General features: G+C 41.7%; 1 protein-coding gene across 1 annotated transcript in view; it reads right to left on the bottom strand.

Annotated features, from left to right (window-relative positions):
- The window catches only part of PDE6H (phosphodiesterase 6H), a 26,451-nt gene continuing 5,903 nt past the window's right edge, over positions 1-20,548 (bottom strand). Inside the window, 3 exon segments of the mRNA NM_001244244.2 lie at positions 1-482; positions 3,964-4,004; positions 5,373-5,547. Coding sequence (NP_001231173.1) covers positions 406-482; positions 3,964-4,004; positions 5,373-5,506 — 252 coding nt within the window. The 5' untranslated portion in view covers positions 5,507-5,547 and the 3' untranslated portion in view covers positions 1-405.

Below are 20,548 nucleotides of genomic sequence, written 5' to 3' on the forward strand. Positions count from 1 at the left end.
ATGAGATTCAAGGTAAATAGCTCCTTTATTAAATGAAAAAGGGGCAAGGAATGACATAAATGGTATCTTAAGCCTACCACCAATTATCATGAATGCTGAGCAAAGACAGATTTAAAGGATTCAACTTTAGAGAAATAGTGATGACTTCTAACTAGCTGATAGGACAAAGTAGAAACATTTGAAATGCCCTATCAAACGTTGATTTCACCCACTATTCTGAGCTAACTACACTGCATGGGCGTCTGACACTAAGAGAACATTTAGTAGTGACTTATGGGAAATGACTGTGCAAACCAAAGAAACCACTTTCAGCAGCTGCATGTCAAGAACTCTGGCAGATCAGCAGGGCAGAAGTAATCAAAGTCACAGCAGATGCTGTTGAGAGGGGGCAAAACCCCTGGTGCCTTAGATGATCCCAAACTGAGCGAGCTCGTGCAATTCCAAGTGGCTGAATGCCTCCCAGGGACAGATCACCGTGATATCTGCAAGAGAAGTACAAGAACTTAGAAGCCATCCTCACCCCCACAAGAACCTCTTCTGCTCGAAAGGTTTACTCCTCTCTCCTCTCCATTAATCAGGTGACTGGGAAGTTACCTGGAATGGCCCTGCAGCCCAGGAAAGTTCAGACCAGTTGTTTAATTAATCCTCTGCTGAGCTCTGGAGAGCCCCTTAAACAGAGGCCCCCCCCCCCCCCGTATCTGTGTTGGTTTCATTTTGCATCTTTTTGGGGGTGGGGGAAAGGGGGGTGATCCAAGGCTTTGGACAGGGGCTATCCTGTGGACTGCAGCTCTCTGATCGCACGGAGTCTCACCAAAGCCCAACCAGTAAGGTGGGAGCAGAGGGGGAATTCTCATGAGGCCAAGGGTTAAAATGAGAAATAGGGATGCTTTAAATTTGCCTGGTCTCGAAAGCCATTCTCCTTACTCCCTACCAGTCCAGATGTGCTCCTTGGGTTTGTCTGACTGCTCTTCAATTTCTTTACATTCAAAATGCCTCTGTCCAATTGCACTCTGAGAAATGACCTCAAGTCATCCTCTCATCCAGACCCCTTGCATCAACAATAAAATACTATCATTCTCAAGTTATGGAGAAGCTGGCTGATAGCCAGAGAGATTAAACACCTAGGAAAAAAATCTCATAGTTGTAGAGATTGGACTAGAACCAGGTCAACCACTTCAGAGTTTCCCCCAGTAGAAATCTCTTGCCATCATTCCAAATAAGTTGGCAGAGTTCAGGATATATTTCAGAGTCCAAAATGTATTTGCTAGTCTTATATACACCTGGCCAAAATACAGAAGCAGTTGATTTAGAAGAATTGGAGTTCCTGTTGGGGTGCAGCAGAAGGGAATCTGGTATCCATGAGGATGAAGATTTGGTCCCTGTCTTTGATCAGTGGGTTAAGGATCTGGTGTTGCTGTGAGCTATGGTGTAGGTTGCAGACACAGCTCGGATCTGGCGTTGCTGTGGCTGTGGCTGTGGCCAGCAGCTATAGCTCCGATTCAAACCCTAGCCTGGGAAATTCCATGTGCCTGCAAGTGCGGCCCTAAAAAACAAAAGAAAAGAGAAAAGAAAAAGAATAGCATATGAATTTTATAAAAGTGGATAGAAATTCTATGTGGAATCCCAGGAGTGGAATTGGACAACAAAAAGCAGATATATTGAGAACTGCCTGTTAAAGACTTTGATTGTTAAGGGCATCACCATTTATCAAAAGTGTGTTGGATAAGCCATGAGGTCCTGCTTTATAGCACAGGGAGATATCCAATCACTTGGGATAGACCATGAGGGAAGATAATATGAGAAAAAGATTGTATATAAATGTATGACTGAGTCACTTTGCTGTACAGCAGAAATAGACAGAACATTGTAAATCAACTATACTTTTAAAACCTTTTAAAAGTACATTGGATGAGTTGAAAATCTGTGCACACAAAGAAACCTTCACAAGCATGTTTATAGCAATTTTCTCGCCAAAACTTGGAAGCAATCATGATGTCCTTCAATAGGATAAATAAATTGTGATACAACTGTGCAATGAAATAGTATTCAGCGATGAAAAGAAATGAACTATCAAGCCATGTAAGGACATCGAGGAACCTTAGTTAAATGTTACTAAGTGAGGTGTTCCCATAGTGGCTCAGTGGTTAGCGAATCTGACTAGGAATCATGAGGTTGCAGGTTTGATCCCTGGCCTTGCTCAGTAAGTTAAGGATCTGGTGTTGCCATGAGCTGTGGTGTAGGTCACAGACGCGGCTCGGATCCTGTGTTGCTGTGGCTCTGGCGTAGGCCAGCAGCTATGGCTCTGATTCAACCCCTAGCCTGGGAACCTCCATATGCCATGGGAGTGGCCCAAGAAATGGCAAAAAGACAAAAAAAAAAGTTACTAAGTGAAAGAACTCATATTATATGACCTCAGCTGTAGGAGTATTTGGAAAAGGCCAAACTATACAGAAAGTAAAAAGATCAGTGGTTGTCAGGAGTTTGTAGGGAGGGAGATTGGAGAGGGTGGGACAGTGAAACAATTCTGTATGAACATGTCATGGTGGATATATGATACTGTGTATTTGTGAAAACCCACAGAAATGGACAACACAAAGAGTGAACAAGCTATTTCAGTTTCTGTAGCAATACTGGTCCATGAAGTCTAACAAAGGGGCCACATTAAGGCAAGATATTAATAATAGGGGGAACTATGTACAGGGGGAGGAAGGTGGCAGAGGGTTGTATAGGAACTCTGTAATTTTTCTTAGTTTATCTATAAACCTAAAACTGTGCTTTAAAAATGTCTATTAACTTTTTAAAAGGACATTCAATCATTTACATGCATTGTCCAACAAATAAAAATTCCTGCCAATGAAAACATATTGTACCTGATATTTTCGTGTGTTGGGGGCAGGGGGCCCTGGTTCTGGGTGCCAGAGGATGTGTAAAAAGAGGAAGTTGATGAGGGAGTGGTTTGCCTCATGCACTGGAAAGGCTCTTCAGGCCCCGCCCTTGTTTCCAATACCTCAGTCTGTGGCCTCAGACTGTCACTTAATTCCTCTAAGTCTCAGATTTCTCTTCCGAAAAATTAAGATGTTGGGCCAGACTCACTCTGAGACACTTTCTACCATGAATATCTACAATTCACCATCATGTGACCTCAAAGGTATTTAACCAAACAAGAGGATTCATTAAATTTTGGGCCTAGTCTGATTTCCTTTATTTATTTATATTTCATTCTTTATTTTATTTTTTAGAGCTGCTCCTATGGCATATGGAAGTTCCCAGCCTAGATGTCTAATTGGAGCTGCCAGCCTATGCCACAGCCACAGCAACTCAGGATCCGAGCCATATCTGCAACCTACACCACAGCTCATGGCAATGCTGGGAAATGCTGGATCCTTAACCCACTGAGTGGTGCCAGGGATCAAACCCCAAATCCTCATGGATAGTAGCTAGGTTCATTACCACCGAACCACAACAGGAACTCCTGGTTTCTTTTAGAGTCTTTGCTTCTGGGCACACACAGACTTACTTAGGAGGCTAAATTAAAGCCCCAGGGAGGGAGTTCCCATCGTGGCTCAGTGGTTAATGAACCCGACTTGTATCCATGGGGATGCGGGTTCGATCCCTGGCCTCACTCAGTGGGTTAAGGATCTGGCTGGCGTTGCTGTGAACTGTGGCGTAGGTTGCAGATGTGGCTCGGATCTGGCATTGCTGTGGCTGTGCCTGTGGTGTGGGCTGGCAGCTGTAGTTCCAATTTGACCCCTAGCCTGGGAACCTCATATGCCACAGGTGTGGCCCTAAAATAGCAAACAAAAACAAAAAGCAAAAACAAACAAACAAAAAAACACCCCACATTTCTAGAATCTGCTGCCTTAGGTATTTCTGGTGACTTTCAACTGCCCCTTGAGGCCTGAAGTAGAAAAAAAGGTAAAATTCCAAAGGTAAAGTTCTCACTCAAATTTTAGGGTGTCTCACCTGTTCCTAGCCCCTCCATGCCCGGAATGTCATCTCCAAACCTACAGAAAAAGCACAGAGAAATTAGCTGATATCAGAGCGAAAGGATCCTGAAATGAGCTACGTGAGGAGTTTCCTTATTCAAAGGGAAAGAAGAAGAGGTTTAAGTTTTTGTATTTGAGAAACTCCTTTGGTTTGCATTGAGCCGAGTCAAAGAAAATGTCACTCAGGCAGGTTTTAGACAAAGTGTCCCAAAGGAGAGAGAATTTCCCTCTGTAAAAACTTAACCGAAGACAATTGAGAGCCAGAAAAAAAATGATCAGTGGGGCGATTTAGTCAAACTCTATTTTTAAAAATAGAAATTGAAGGGCTTCTCTTGTGGCACAGCAGGTTAGGGTCTGGCATTTTCTTGCAATGGCCTGGGATTACTGCCGCTGTGGGTTCAACCCCTGGCCTGGGAATTCCCACATGCCACAGGCATGGCCGAAAAGAAAAAAGAAAACAAGTAATTGGAATAAGAATGCAATATGAAATGCATAAAATGTTTGATTTTGCCATTTGTTTAGTTATCCAAAAGTGGGTATTAATCATCTACTATGTCCTTAGCATTGTGTTTGGCACAGGGAGTTAAGGAAAAAGCAAGCACACATTTTCTTTGCAGGATCTCAGTCTCAAGGAACAGATGAAAGTAAATAAATGCAATATAAGACAATACAAGTTTACCATGGCAAATGCAAACATAGAAGTAATGACAGTATTTGTCTGAGGGAGTTAGACAGTATTTGTCTAAGGGATTCAAAAAGCAATTAACACGAGTGTGTGCTGAAAAATAAGATTTCACCAAGGAGAGAAAGGGAAACACAAAGAACTGAGTAGAGAAGATTCAAAGCCATAAAAACAAACTAGCTTCTGGGAGTGGTTCCTTATTCCAGATTAAAGCACAGGTTATGTCAGCAAAGAAGAGTGGTCAAGAAATGTCCAGAAGGTCTGGAGTTCCTGATGTGGTGCAGCTGGATCAGCAACATGCAGCTTAAGCACGCAGGTTCAAACCCCAGCCTGGCACAGTGGGTTAAAGGATCTGACAATGCCACAGCTGTGGCTCAGATCTGATCTCTGGCCGGGGATCTCCACATGCCGCGAGGCAGCCAAAAACAAAAGAAAAGTCTAGAAGGTCAAGTCAAAAGTCACTGTGAAAGGTTCAATTTTCCATGTTAAATTTGGCTGGAGATCTAGGAGTTGAGCGAGAAAAGATTCCAAGACTGAAAACATGATTCAGCAAAGATTCTGTTATAGAGAAAAGCAGAGGGTGGGATGGAAAATTTTTAAAACTCTGTTTGATATCGTGAGCATTTATTTCTCAAAACCAAAGCAGTCTTGGCGGGGAGTGGGGGGAACAACAGGAGAAATTTTCCTTTTCCTCTGGGTCTTACCCTTTCACACCTTTCTTAGGAGGCTTGCTCTTGAACTGACGAGTCTGCCTCTGCTTGAACTTGGGGGGCCCTTTGCGTGGGGTGGTGGGACCCTGGTTTGAAGTTGGAGGAGCCAATGTCGTGTTGTCACTCATTCTGAATGCTCTTGGGTGGCTGGTGGTTGTCTTTGAGGCTCCTTAGAGGGTAAGAGAAAAAAAAAAAAAAAAAAAGACCCTTCAAGTTATGAGGACCATTCCTTGTTAGACCTTTAGGATAAATTTGGGGGGGTGGGAAGCCCCTTGATAAAGAGGCTCAGTACTTTGTGTTGCCATCAAAAGGGAGAAGTTATCATCTTTTCAAGGAATTTTTAAGAAAATATGATATAAGTGTTCCCTTCATGGCACAGCGGAAATGAATCCAACCAGGAACCATCAGGTTGCAGGTTTGATCTCTGGCCTCGCTCGGTGGGTTAAGGATCCAGCGTTTCCATTAGCTGTGGTGTAGGTCGCAGACACGGCTCAGATCTGGTGTTGCTGTGGCTGCGGTGTAGGCTGGCAGCTATAGCTCTGATTAGACCCCTATCCTGGGAACATCCATATGCCATGGATGCGGCCCTAAAAAAGACAAAAAGAAAAATATATGATATAAATCAATGGCAGCACTCAGTATAGTGGGCTATAAAATGAAAATGGATAGATTTCAAAAATCTGGGTAGATTTGTTCTTCCAATAAATCTGCCACCAGCTTTCTGTGTGCATTTATTATAATGAGGTACTTCTCTTTGATCACCAGTTTCACCATCTATAAAGGGAGAGAAAGAACTAAAGAATATCTACAGTCTCTACAGCACTGAAACGTTCTTTAAGTCATGGTATTTTTCAATCCAGCTGTCAAATAACCTGACTATAAATGTTTATCGACCCATTTTTAAAATTTTTTTGGCCGCATCTGCAGCATACGAAGTTCCCTGGCCAGGGATCAAATCCGAGCCACAGTGGTGACCTAAGCCACAGCTGTGGCAATGCCAGGTCCTTAACCTACTGTTCCACAGTGGGAACTCCATTATTGACCCATTTTTTTATGGCCATTTTTCTTTATGGTCCTTATTTTATTTAATCCTCATGTGATCCAGAGACTTCTTTCCTAGTTCTAGGGGATGACAACGTTGTCATCTTGTCAGAGGGGAAACTGAACCAGGTATACCAGCACTATGAAAGTATTCAATATCCCAACACACACACACACACACACACACACACACACACACACACATACACACAGGGAAATCGATGCAGAGTGATTAAATAGCAAGTTTATGCTTTAACTTTGTATTCATGTATTTCTCAGAAATCTTGAACATTATCTCCTACCCAAATCAAGACCTATCCAACCTGGTTTTCCTAGACTTTTGTTATAGCTTCAGAAATGTACATTGTCATTCTTTAAGAACAAATGAAAGAACATAACAAAAAAGAACATAACAAATTATTGTTATTCAATGTTACAATAGCATGTAATAAACAGGATTTTTTTCTTGTACCTCTTCTATAACAAGAGTCAATAATAATTACTCCGGGAAGGAAGATTCTTAAAAACTCCAAAGGCCTTCCAACCAGCCTTAATCTCCAACCTTGAACCAACCTCTTCCATAATCGGCCTGGGAGCTTGTTTTCATGGAATTCCATATTTCATCCATTATAGATTTATGCTCATATTCTTAACTTCAATTCTCCCTGACAATGTTTGGCTTGTGCTAACCATCTTTCTATCTCTCTGCCACACTGCTCATTCTTCAAGTCTTATGTTGTATTAAACTGTATTAACTTTTTCTTATTATTCTCAAAATCATGTTAAATTATTTACCCTTGCCTCCAAGATATTTTTCCTTTTCTGTATTACCCTCCAAATCTTGCTAATTAGTAAATCCTTACTTCCAAGATAACTACCCTTATTTCTTTTCCCCAATTGCTGTTTTCATTCTCTCCTGCCAGTCTTCAACTTGTTCAATAGAAATACATTGACTAATCTGTGATCTGGAACAGGGTGATGGTGAACCTGGCCAGGGCCTTGATCACCTGCTCATGCAATGGATTTTGTCTTAATCACCCCACTAGGAGATGCTTCATGAAGTTGCTTTTTCAGTCTTTATTCATTTCTGTAGCCTCACAACCTACCACAGTACCTGGAACATAGTAAGTATGCCATATATATTTTCTGAATGTGTGCGCAAATATTTGAAGAGACTGAACCAATACCTTGAACCTTAGGTTATAAGATCCTGAACCCTTGACCTTCTCCATCAAACCACAGGGAAGGCATCAGCTGATCTTGACCTAAACCCTCAGTGGTTTTAGGAAATGTACTGACAGCTCCTCTGCTCACTGAATCCAATGCTTGTGCTGAGGGCCCTCTCCTGCCCTTGTAAACAGGCAAAGACGATGCCTCTGCCAAGAGCGGCTGGGACCATGGGAATGGCTGGCGGGTAGCCAAGAACAGCATTGCCCTCAGAGTTGTGCCACCAGTAATGGGTATATCCCAGCTCTGACAAAGCCACAAAGGAAAACTAGAGAAACTCTCAGATCAAATCTTTGGGCCTTCCCAACCCTTTCAAAGCAATAAGAAACTACAAACATCCCCTCCTCTAATCTAGAGAGCCTCCTGAGATTAGGATTGCCAGATTCACAGATAAAAATACAGGACATCCAGTTGAATTTGAATTTCAGATAAACAACAAGTGATTTTTAAGTATAAGTCTATCCTAAATATTTCATGGTATATACTTAGAAACTTTTGTTGTTGTTGTTGATCTGAAATTCAAATATAACTGGACATCTTCTTTGTTATCTGGCACCTCCAACTGGGATCCTATTATGTCAAATCTAAAGTCTATAATAGGAAGATCTAAGGTAACCCTAAGCAGGGGGGCAAACCAGTGCAAAGAGTAGATACTTTAGGATCGAAAGCAAACCATTTCAAATTCCTGCTCCACAAAACAGTGTGTTCTTGAATAAATTGCATAACCTCTCTAGGCCTCATTCCATCTATAAAATGAATCAAATATCTTCTTTGTAGGATAATGGGGAAAATAAGGGGGAATGAATGTAGAGTTTAGTGAAAAGTACACAAAAAAGAGTAACTCTGCCATTGAACTTCTGACAGTCTAAGAAGCCATGCAAACAAATTCATGACTGCAACACAGCTTCACTGGGACTCCCACACCACTTCTCCTGGACCATCTGCTGACAAGTCCTTGTCGTGCACCAGAGAGGGAACTGTCATCTGCAACTTGCTAGGTAATCCTCTTCCTCCGTCAAACACCCCAACGATTAATTTATTTCTGGTCTCGAAATTCTTTCTTAAGAAGCTTTCCTTGAATTCCTTTGACACTCCCAATGGCAACCCCAATGAACTTAACAATTACCCTTGACTTCCCTGTACTCCTGATTACACTTCCCTTTTCTCTGGCAAGTTTCTTTTGCATGTTTATACAATTTTTTTGGGGGGGGGGTGCTGAGTCTGTGGCATATGGAAGTTCCCAGGTTAGGGGTCGAATCAGAGCTGTAGCTGCCAGCCTACGTCACAGCCACAGCAAAGTGGGATCCGAGCTGTGTCTGCGACCTACATCACAGCTCACAGCAGCAATGGATCCCCAACGCACTGAACAAGGCCAGGGATCAAACCTGCATCCTCATGGATACTAGTTGGATTCACTTCCACTGCTCCACAATGGGAACTCCATGTTTATGTAGTTCTGAAGTTGCATCTCTAGACTTAGAGTGCATGTCTAAGTGTGATGTATTATGTAAAAGAATTCTCCTAGGAAAGAGTTACAAAGCAGTTGCCTGGCTAATCCCTGGGTCCACAGGGCCCTCGGGATTTGCACTATGGCTAACAATTTTTATTGTGTTTATTGTACTGTACATTTCATGTACATTTCACTTTTTGGAGTACTTAGGACAGTCAACCAATCCATAGGATGTTTCTGTCATAGACTTTCCCTCCAGTTCTCCCTGTAAAACCATTGGGAGGAGCAGAACAGATATGACCTTGTCCTGACTTGGAAGTCATGCCTGTTAGTCACAGATGTCACCTTGGGCTGATCTTATCCTGACCTTGTTTTCCTAGGAATTCCAAGGGCATCCTGCAATAATCCTGAACCTAGTACGAGACCTGATTTTAGCTATAGGAGTGGGGTTCATACTTTTGCGTCCAAAAGTATCAAGTAATTCATGCCTTTGTGAGGCAGAGTATTTTCCTGTTTTTAAAGCAATGTTAGACCTTCCCCTTTTGAAGATTACAAACTCTTCTTCTGCAGAAAGACGTGGATACGGCAATGTATTATTTCAAGACACAGTTTTCCAGGGATCTGGGGTTAGCGTTCCATTATACCCCAGGCAGCAAAGCTTGGCTGTAGGAAGCTGCAGAGGATGCCGCTCCATAAATTCTAGCTAAGGAAGGGCAGATGCTGAAGATTCTTGAGTCAAACTCTCTAATCCTACTATTGTCACCCTAGGCTTCAAAATCCCTCTTTCTCAGCAAAGATATGGGCAGATAGACAATTCCATTGTTGATGGACTAAGATAGGGCGGATATAGATGGGGATATAGTTGCTTCCACTGACAAGGTGGGACCCCTCAATGTCACCTGGGGTCCCACTGAGGCAGAGAAAATCAAATAAATCAGAGAGACAAGGAAGTCGAAAACCTAAGCCATGGGGAAAAAAAAAAAAACAGACGCAAATATCCAGCAAGTACCTTTCCTCAACTAGACACAAACAAACACTTTAACCTTGCTCTGCAGGGCCCTACCCTGCCCTGCACTGCAGTCACTCCCCTCCTGGCTCTCTGCTCTTTCCCTTCTTCCTCCCACTCTCATGTCAGCCTCCCGTGCCTGGACCAAGTTTTCAAGCATGTCCTGGGAGTAGAGAACTGTTTTCTCTGTGGTTATGCAGTGGCCCAGATCCCTCCTTTCCCAGAAAACTATTTGCTTTGGAGCCACCAAAAGGGAGAGTCAGTTGGGGGTTCCTTGGAGAAGAATTTAGTCATCAAGGTTTGCAGTGGCCTTGTAATAAATCATTTCACATAGTAGCTTGTCATATGGCCTGATGAGGAAGTTTGGGTGTATTTCCTCCATATTTTCTCCCATCTCCATTCCCAAGCCCTGGTCCAGGTCCATGGGCTGAGCATGTTCTCCTCTTCCATTTCTTTGTTTTAGAGCAGGGTCAACCCCCAACCCCACCCCACTGCAAAAGCCTTCTGATTATATCCTGCTTAAACTCTCCAGAAGTTGAGAAATACTCACAACAGAGCTGAATGTTTCTCCTATAAGTTGTCCAGTTGCCTGCTTCACAGAAGGTGAATAAACGATCTTTTTGCATCGAGATTTATCTCTCTGTAATACCCACATGCTGCTTAATCCTGTCGTCATAGTCTTAAGAGCATCAGCCCACGGGCAAAGAAGTTGGAAGAGTGTTGGGGTGAGACTGGGACAGGCTTTTCTGATAAGTGGATTCTCTTACAACCTGATTTGGGCTCTCCCCTGTCAATAAATAGGTATTGAATTCACAAACACATGCACAGTGTTGATGGCCAAGGAGGGAGTTGTAGATTGTGATCCAATATCTTTTGTCCCCCTTTAGTCTTCGCTACCTGCCATCTTTCCTTTCCCTGATAAACACGCACCCATGCACACTCTCTCTGTCTCTGTCTCTTCTCATACACACACACACACACACACACCACATCATGTAATTCTTAGGGACGCTAGACAGCTGGAAAGAAGAGGGTTAACCACAGCATCCCCTGCTTCAGTGGGGATGGGCTGAATCAAGTGAACAGTGTCATGGAGAAGTACCAATCTCTCTCCCTAACTGATATTGTAAGTATTTTCTCAGGAGTTCCCTTCGTGGCTCAGTGGTTAACGAATCCAACTAGCAACCATGAGGTTGCGGGTTCAATCCCTGGCCTTGCTCAGTGGGTTAAGGATCTGGCGTTGCCATGAGCTATGGTGTAGGTCGCAGACACAGCTTGGATCTGGCGTTGCTGTGGCTGTGGTGTAGGCCGGCGGCTACAGCTCTGATTCGACCCCTAGCCTGGGAACCTCCATGTGCTGCGGGATTAGCCCTAGAAAAGGCAAAAAGACAAAAAAAAAAAAAAATTATTTTCTCAGAGAGATGAAATCACAAAATAGGAATAAACTAAAACTCAGTGACACAGAACAGACAAAGAGCCCAAGTGCTGGCTGGGAACCCTTAACTGATAACATTTATTTGAGAGTTGATTGCTGGTTTTTCCACTTCCAGAATCTTTAGGGGGTACAGCCTGGGCTGCAATCCCATTCGGTGGAACCCGTGGCTTTGGTCTTCCAATTGCCTTGAGCCCCTCTTATTAGTCTGTACCTCACTTTTTAGTTATATATATATATATATATATGTATATATATATATATATATATATATATATATTTTTTTTTTTTTTTTTTTAGGGCTGCACCCACAGCATATGGAAATTCCCAGGCTAGGGGTTGAATTGGAGCTGCAGTTTCCAGCCTACACCACAGCCACAGCAACGGGGATCTGAGCCATATCTGCAACCCACACCACAGCTCAAGGCAACACTGGAGCCTTAACCCACTGAGTGAGGCCAGGAATTGAACCCACATCCTCATGGATCCTAGTCAGGTTTGTAACCCACTAAGCCACATGGAACTCTGACTTTAGACCTTAGTTCATATGCCAGGATCGTTAAGCTCTTTTGACAGGTTTGTCAGAGAGGAATTAAATGATTTTTTTTTCAAGACTGCTTATGAAGTTAATAGGGGATCCAGGAGCAAAGCCCATACCTGCAACAACCTGGCATATTCAGCTGTCTTTCTACTATGCTACAGTGAAGCAGACCTGGGTCAAGATGTCTGTGTTGCTGGTCCCTCTCATGCATTGTTAGTGAATTGCACTGCGCTTCTCTAAATTGTACCCCATAAGATTACAGAGAAAGAAGGTCAATTTATCCTTTGCAGGCAGCGAGAGATTCTTAACCTGTAGCCCCAAGCAGATTACATGGCAGCTAACCAGCTTGAAGGGTTTTTTCAGTAAGATTTCCCTTGGTGTTTACCAAAATTACAGTTTTGAAGGCAGCAAACAGCTTGCAGAACCAGTAGAGGTTTTTGTCTCTGGTGGGTTCTTTCCGCTCCCGCCTTTGTCTCCATTATTATGCACCTCCTTGTCTCTACCCCTACACATCAGGTCTGTGGATGTTTTTTTCTTTTTCTTTTTAGAGCCACACAGAAGCATATGAGAGTTCCCAGGCTAGGGGTCGAATCAGAGCTACAGCTGCTGGCCTACACCACAGCTACAGCAACCAGGATCCAAGCCACGTCTTCTACCTACACCACACCTCATGGCAACACTGGAACCTTAACCAATTGGGCAAGACCATGGATCAAATCTGCATCCTCATGGATACTAGTCAGGCTCATTACTGCTGAGCTGCAGTGGGAACTTCTGAGGTCCATGGATGTTTTGATGCTTCTCTGTTCAATTCTTCTACATTCTCCACTTCTTTGGTGAAAGACAGAAGATTTCTCATCAGACCCAGCGGGGGCCAGAAGGAAGTAGCACATTTTTCAAGCCCTGAAAGAATGGAGCTGCCAACTCTGAATTCTATCATCAAGTGAATTGATCCTTCAAGAACAAAGGTGGAATAAAGACATCCTCAAAGGAAGATCAAGAAACTATCACGAGAATACTCTAAGAGAATAATAAAGGAGGTTCTTGTTTGTGTGAGTGACTTGGCACTCCCTCTGTTATAATTGTTATTTATTTATTTACTTACTTATAGTTGATTTACAGTGTTGTACCAATTTCTGCTATACGTAATCTATATATGTATGTGTATACATATATATGTGTGTGTGTCTCAGTCATACAAGTATATACATTCTATTTTTTTAAATATTATTTTCCATCATGGTCCATCCCAGGAGATTGGCTATAGTTCCGGTGCTACTCAGTGGAGGAGGTTCTTGAAACAGAAAGGAATTGAACAAAGAAGAAAATTTTGAACATCTAGAAAGAAACAACAGCGAAAAGGGTAAAAATATGGCAAGGAGGAGCTTGGAAGACAGGGAGCTCAACCAGCCTCAGCAAGGCTTTCTGGAGAATGAAACATTGTTCAAGATACTGTGAAGATCTGGTCACCTCCTATCTTCAGAAAGTGTATCCAGTCTTCCCTGTTGCAAGTGGCTGCTCTTTCTGTCTCTGCTCTGTTACTCCTGCTGCCATTGAGTCTTAGAGGCTTGGCGCAGAGTAGCCAGTCAGTCCCCACCTGCCTCTGTCGGACACAGCTCTTCTACCAGGTCACTTCATTGGTCATTGCCTTGCCGAGTGTGGCTAACTGTTGGTCAGTGATCTATCTCTGATCTTGTCAACCAGGTAACAGGGTCACAGAGTTTAAATAAGGTGATCAAAGATCAAGTAATTTTTCTGGAAGAAACTTGGGTGTGTCTGGATTTCACAGAAAAGATAAATATAGCAAGCAGGAACCAAGGGGGAAAAGGAAAAGAGAGAAAGAGCTGACAGATGGATTAAGTGACGTGAATGTAATGACATTCTTCTATAGTTGAATATTAAACACATTTTTCTAAGGGAAAGAATCCAAAGTCAAAAGGCTCTATACTGTGTGATTTCATTTATGACGTTCTGGAAAAGGCAAAACTGTAGGACTGGAAAACAGACCAGTGGTTGCCAGGGCTTGAGAGGAGGAGTAGACCCTAGAGGGAAATGAAAGGAATTGTTGAAGGATGATGGAATTATTTGGTATCTTTATTGTAAAGGTAGGTTCACAACTCTATGCATTTGTCAACTTACAAAATTGTACACCATAGAGAGTGAGTTTTCCTCTATGCCAATTTAAAATCTAAACACTATAGAATACTTAAAAAAAAATTGTTCTCTAACTCTATAATCCTTGATTCTTGATCCTTTCTGACTGATGGAGAAGTGTTATTTACTAGATATATCCAGGAAAAGAGTTAAAGGGCAGTTACCAAGTAATTAGAGAGTAATTAACATTTTAGCTGTCCTATAAGCTGCTTACACAAGTGTTAATCTCTAATCTTCCTTTAGAGTTTCTTAAAATACCAGTGAGTCGAAGATACACATCAAAGTCACATCTCCTCCACAGTCTGAATCTTCTAGTCTGAGCTTCCTGTTCTGGCTAATGCACAGTGGACTCCACTGAGGAACACTCTGAATGGGAAGGGGGAGTGTACAAGGCTGGCTTTTAATTCCCTTAACATCCCACCATGCTGAGGGATTCTCCAGAACATTATTAATCTTGGGGGGAAAAAATTTAAAAATACAATATTCACTTTCAGAAAATGCAAAGAAGGGAACATTTCTCAACTCATTTTATGAGGCCAGTTTTAACCTTGTGCATTTTAAAAATTATTATCGAGAGTCAGGTGTACAGAATTATAATTGAGCATCTGTATACACTATAAAGTGATCACCACTAGTCTAGCTACTATCTACCACCATATAGTTAATCACTTCACTCATGCCCTCATAACATTTTCTGATACCAAAATCAAAGAGAATAAAAAGAAAAAGACTGACCGATATATCCCATAAATTTATTTGTAAAATTTTAGTGTATATTTACAAAGTTTAGTATTTATAAAATTTTAGTATCTAATATAGCATTATATAAAAATACTAATATATCAAGACCAAGTGGGATTTATCCCATATATACAATATTTGTGCAATATCCAAAACTCAATCAACATAATGCACTATATCAACAGACGAGAGGAGAAAAATTGTATGAGCATATTAATTGATGCAGAAAAGAATTCACCCGGTCATGATACAAACTCTCAACAAACTAGAAATAGAGGGAAATCAAAAAGAGCATCTAGAAAAAAACCTACATTTAACATTTAATTGGGAAAGGTTGAATGCTTTCTCTCTAAGATTAGGAACAAGTTAAGGATTTTGGTTCTCAGCGCTCTTATCAACACAGTACTGAAAGTTCTGGCAAATGCAGTCAGGCATAAAGAAATAGAAACCAGGGGTTCCCACTGTGGCTCAGTGTGTTAAGGACCTGACATCATGTTCGTGAGGATGCGGGTTAAATTCCTGGCACCAGTCAGTGGGTTAAGGGTCCAGCAGTGTTGCAAGCTGTGGCATAGGTCGCAGATGCAGCTGTGATATGGTATCTCTGTGGCACAGGCCGACAGCCGCAGCTCTAACTGGCCTCTTAGACTGGGAAATTCCAGATGCCACAGGTGCAGCCCTAAAAAGAAAAATAAATAAATAAATACAAACCATAAAGAGTAGAACTGAAGGAAAAAACCTGTTTTCTATTCATAGATGATATGACTATCTGCATAGAAAATCCTAAGGAGTCTGTATCTTAAAAACCTCCTAAAATTAGTAAATGAGTTCAGCAATGGGTGATCTTAACCATGGGTGTAGTTTGAAGCCTTGTTTCTCAAACTTTACAATTTACCTGCAGAGTTTTTCAAAAGAGCTTCCTGGCACCAACCCCAAGAGTCTGATACAATAGGTCTGATGTCAGGTCAGGCCTAAGAATTCGCATTTCTAACGCAAATACCTAGGTGATGCTGAGCTGCTAATCCACAGACCATACTTTGGGTAACTTAGTTTAAACTACTGCCCAGAACCTGATGAAGCGTAAATAATCAATTTTGGATTGAAATCCAGTTTCATATATCTTATTTACTGTCTGAAATTACTGCCTAGACATGACAAAATGTTTTTCATTTTTTAATAAAAATTTTTATTGTAGTTGACTTACAGTGTTCTGTCAATTTCTGCTGTACAGCAAAGCACCCCAGTTATACATATATATGTGCATTTTTTTTCTCATATTATCTTCTATCATATTCTATCACACGTGATTGGATATAGTTCCCTGTGCCATACAGCAGGAGCTCATTGCTAATACATCCCAAATGGGACACAATGCTTTTCAGATTCAACACTCAACATATCCAGACTCAAGTCATTGTTTCCCCTGATACCTTTACTCCTTTCATATTCTCTGCTTTAGCTGGTGTTCCTACCAAGGACCCACTCATCCTAGTGAGAAAAGTCACCTGTGATTCCTCACCCCTCCTCCTCCATCCGTCACATCTCACTAATCACCAAGTCATGCCAATTTCAATTAAATCTTATCTGATCCCCTCTGTCTCTACTATGAGTGCTCTAGGTTGGGCCTAAACTCTTTTAGCTGGTGCCGTCCCCATCAAATCCGTCCACACAGCTGTCAGGGTAAACCACAGAGTAAAACACATCATCAATCATGGTCTCCTTCATTTTCAATGGCTCTGAATCCCCAACAGGATTCAGGCCAAGTTCCTTGTTTACTTAGCGTAAGGGATCCACTGTGATCGGGACCCTGTGCCCGTCCTCCTCCTGGCAGGATTCATATCCTTGTGTCATGTATGCTTTGAAGTCCAGCCACCTTGACCTCTATGTAGTGTGATTCCCCACAGACACGACATGAGTTTAGGATACCAGGACTATGCTCATGCTTCCCATTCCTCAAACTCCTTCCTCTCCACTTCCAACTCTTCCCATGTCAACTACCCAACACCTATCCTTTGAGACGGAGGGCTGGGGTCACTTCCTCCAAGAAGCCTTCTTTGATAGTCTCACTTAGTGCTCTCATAATACCTCATGTACATTTCTTTTCCTAAGATCACAGAAAGTGTTTTGTGTGTGTGTGTGTGTGTGTGTGTGTTTTGTTTTGTTTTGTTTTGCCATTTCTTGGGCTGCTCCTGTGGCATATGGACGTTCCCAGGCTAGGGGTCAAATCAGAGCTGTAGCCACCGGCCTACACCAGAGCCACAGCAACTCGGGATCTGAGCCGCGTCTGCAACCTACACCACAGCTCACAGCAATGCTGGATCCTTAACCCACTGAGCCAGGCCAGGGATCAAACCCACAACCTCATGGTTCCTAGTCGGATTCGTTAACCACTGAGCCACAATGGGATCTCCCCACAGAAAGTTTTATATTTGTTTACTTCTGTCTCCCCTGCACCCCATTACATCATTGACAACTCGAGGTCTAAGACTGTGTCTTGTTTATCTCTGCACCTGGGCACAGGTCCTGGCATGTCACTGGGAATGATTAAGGGTTTGTTGAATTAAGAAATGAGCCTTTGTGGTGTAGGCCAGCGGCTACAGCTTGGATTCAACCCCTAGCCTGGGAACCTCCATATGTTGCAGGTGTGGCCCTAAAAAAGATAAAAAAGACCAAAAAAAAAAAAAAAGAAGAAGAAAGAAAGAAAGAAAAGCAAGCAAGCCTTTCATGCCAAGACTGTGAAATCTTATATATAAAAGAACAAAAGAAAAAGCAAGGTTGGTCTCAATGACCCCTGCAGACAGGTGATCATCCCCATATTCATCCCTCCCCAAGGCAATATTCTCACCATAGGGAAGAGATGCGTGGGAAGCAGAAGGTAGGCATTTCTGTCTAGTTTAAATAGATACACTTCTACCAAAGAACTCTGGCATGATTTGGTCAAGTCTTACACTGGGCATTCCAAAGACTTACAGGGTGTGTAAAACACAGACCATTCTTCATGCAGTTTAAATTTGGGTGGAGAAATAAGATCAACATTCATAAAATAATCACTAGATAATACACAGCCTTGTTTACTAAAATATAGAATTATGTTATATAAACAGTGCACACTCTAGGGATTCAGAAAAAATGACACACTTCTTTTGGATCAGCGGTGGTAGAAAAGTTCAAAGAAGGAAGAGGTTATCTTGGGTATTCATGCAGGCTAATTATAAGCACTGAGGTGTAAACGACTGCTTTCCAGTTATTTTAATATTTGTTCTGCAGAAATAAGTGTTAAAATGTGATGGGGAAATGATGGCGGTGGTGATGATTCTCTTAGCCTGGACCATTTATTGAGCACTTACTGAGTAGGGACTCTGCTGTGTCATTTCTCACACATTATTTCCAATACTGCCAGCAAAGCTGAAGACTGATAGCATCCCCCTTTTACAGAGGGGAAAACTAAGGCTCAGAGAAGTTAAAATATTGTCCTGGAATTCCCGTCGTGGCGCAGTAGTTGACGAATCCAACTAGGAACCATGAGGTTGTGGGTTCAATCCCTGCCCTTGCTCAGTGGGTTGACGATCCGGCATTGCCGTGAGCTGTGCTGTAGGTTGCAGACGCAGCTCGGATCCCACGTGGTGTAGGCTGGCGGCTGCAGCTCCGATTTGACCCCTAGCCTGGGAACCTCCATATGCCGCGGGAGCGGCCCAAGAAATGGCAAAAAGACCAAACAAACAAACAAACAAAAAAACGTTGTTCTAAGGATACAGGGGGAGGAAGAGACAGAACCAGGATATCTACCTGGACTGCAGCAACACCTTCCATCCCAGGTATTGTTTGAGCCTCAAGCACATGTTGCAGAATGAATAGCTCTAACGGCAGAAAATCTTCCCTAAGATTCTGCTGTCCATACTTATAGCTTCCAATAAATTTGTCTGTGCAGAAAGGGGAAATTTTATCAGTCTGCCTCCTTTGTCACTTTTTCAAGCTCATGGTGAAGGTATCATGGAAGGTTTGCCTAGAATTTACCTGTAAGTACCCCTATATCAACAAAGAAAACTCATCATTTTTCTGGAAATTCACGTTTCTATTTCCCAGTTGTATTGATTTCACTTGGCACTACAGGGTTCAGGTCCTTAGAGTAAGAGCATCTTACTGCCATGACAGCTATTTCCTTGCATGGGTGGGAGCACAGATATGGAGATGGGAGCCTTGGTACACAGCACATCATTGTCAGCATGGGCTAGAAGGGGGAATCTGTCGGACTTACTTCACTTAGTATGATAATCTCAGGTCCATCCATGTTGCTACAAAGGGCATTATCCCATCCTTTTTATGGCTGAGTAATATTCTACTGTTTTGTATATATATTTATTTATATACTGTTTTAAATATTTATTTACTTATATTTAAATGTACTTATTTATATATATATAAATACCACAACCCCTTTAGCCACTTATCTATAAATGGGCATTTAGGTTGTTTCTATGTTTTCGTAAATAGTGCTGCTACGAACATTGGGGTGCATGTATCTTCTCAAATTATAATTTTCTTCTTTTCCAGATATATATCCAAGAATGGGATTGCTAGATGGTATGGTAACTCTACCTAAGTTTCTGAATTGTCTGTCTCCCTGAGAACATAAATTCCACAAGAGATTAGAGATTTTGAGATCACGTCTGTTGTCTACTGCTTTATCTAAATATCATCTATTTGTATGAAATGTATCTAGATGCAGTGTCTAGCACAGCACCTGGAGGAATTATGTGCTCAACCAATGTTATTGAAAGAAGAAATATCCTCTCTTGAGAGTTCTGAACTACAAAGTTTACTATCTTCTGTGTAAATTAATATTTGCTTTTATTTATAATACAGTCCGATACTTTGTTACGAGGGCTTTCTTCTATCCACATCATTTTGAAATGTATTTACTAAATAAGGTTTTCAATGCTTTTACTAATTTTAATTCTACACTATTTTCCTTTTTAAATTTTCCTGGATGAATCCCTTTTCTCCAGCCAAAGGACCATCTCCTTGATGATTTCGGTGCCATTAACTAAGGTTAAGATTGAGCTGGTGGCATCAGTTTATAAAATGAAGTGAACAAAATGCACTACAGTTAAACGACAACAAAATACATGTTAGTTCCTCCAAATATTTTGCATCATTTGTTGGCTCTGAACATATTTTAACAATATAGATACCGAATATTGAAATATTAGTGTAAACAAGCATTTGTTACTGGCAGCAGCTATGGAAATGCAGAGCAGAACTGTGGCCTCGTGTGCTTTAAAAACTGTTCCCTCCAATGATTTCAATGTGGCCTCTGCAGCTTGTTCCCATTTAAATTACTTCACAAAACATTTCCTCAAATATGATATGAAGTCAATTTTAGCACGTGTTAAATTATAGCAAGTTGTGAGAAGACTATGAATTAATGAAGTTTTACTTTATTTTGTAATCTGCATTCCTAGGTTTAATCAAAACAGTGCTTTGGCTTTTTTTTTAATTTAAAAGAAAAATTCATGAACACTACAATAAATATCATTTGATGGTTTGTGCTGCAATACAAGCTACATCTTGAAATTGTGAC

The sequence above is a fragment of the Sus scrofa genome, chromosome 5 (genome assembly GCF_054392235.1).
Source record: "Sus scrofa isolate SSC_HxYL_T2T_F1_AM1 chromosome 5, Sscrofa_HxYL_maternal_Yorkshire_Landrace_v2.0, whole genome shotgun sequence".
Classification (NCBI taxonomy): domain Eukaryota; kingdom Metazoa; phylum Chordata; class Mammalia; order Artiodactyla; family Suidae; genus Sus; species Sus scrofa.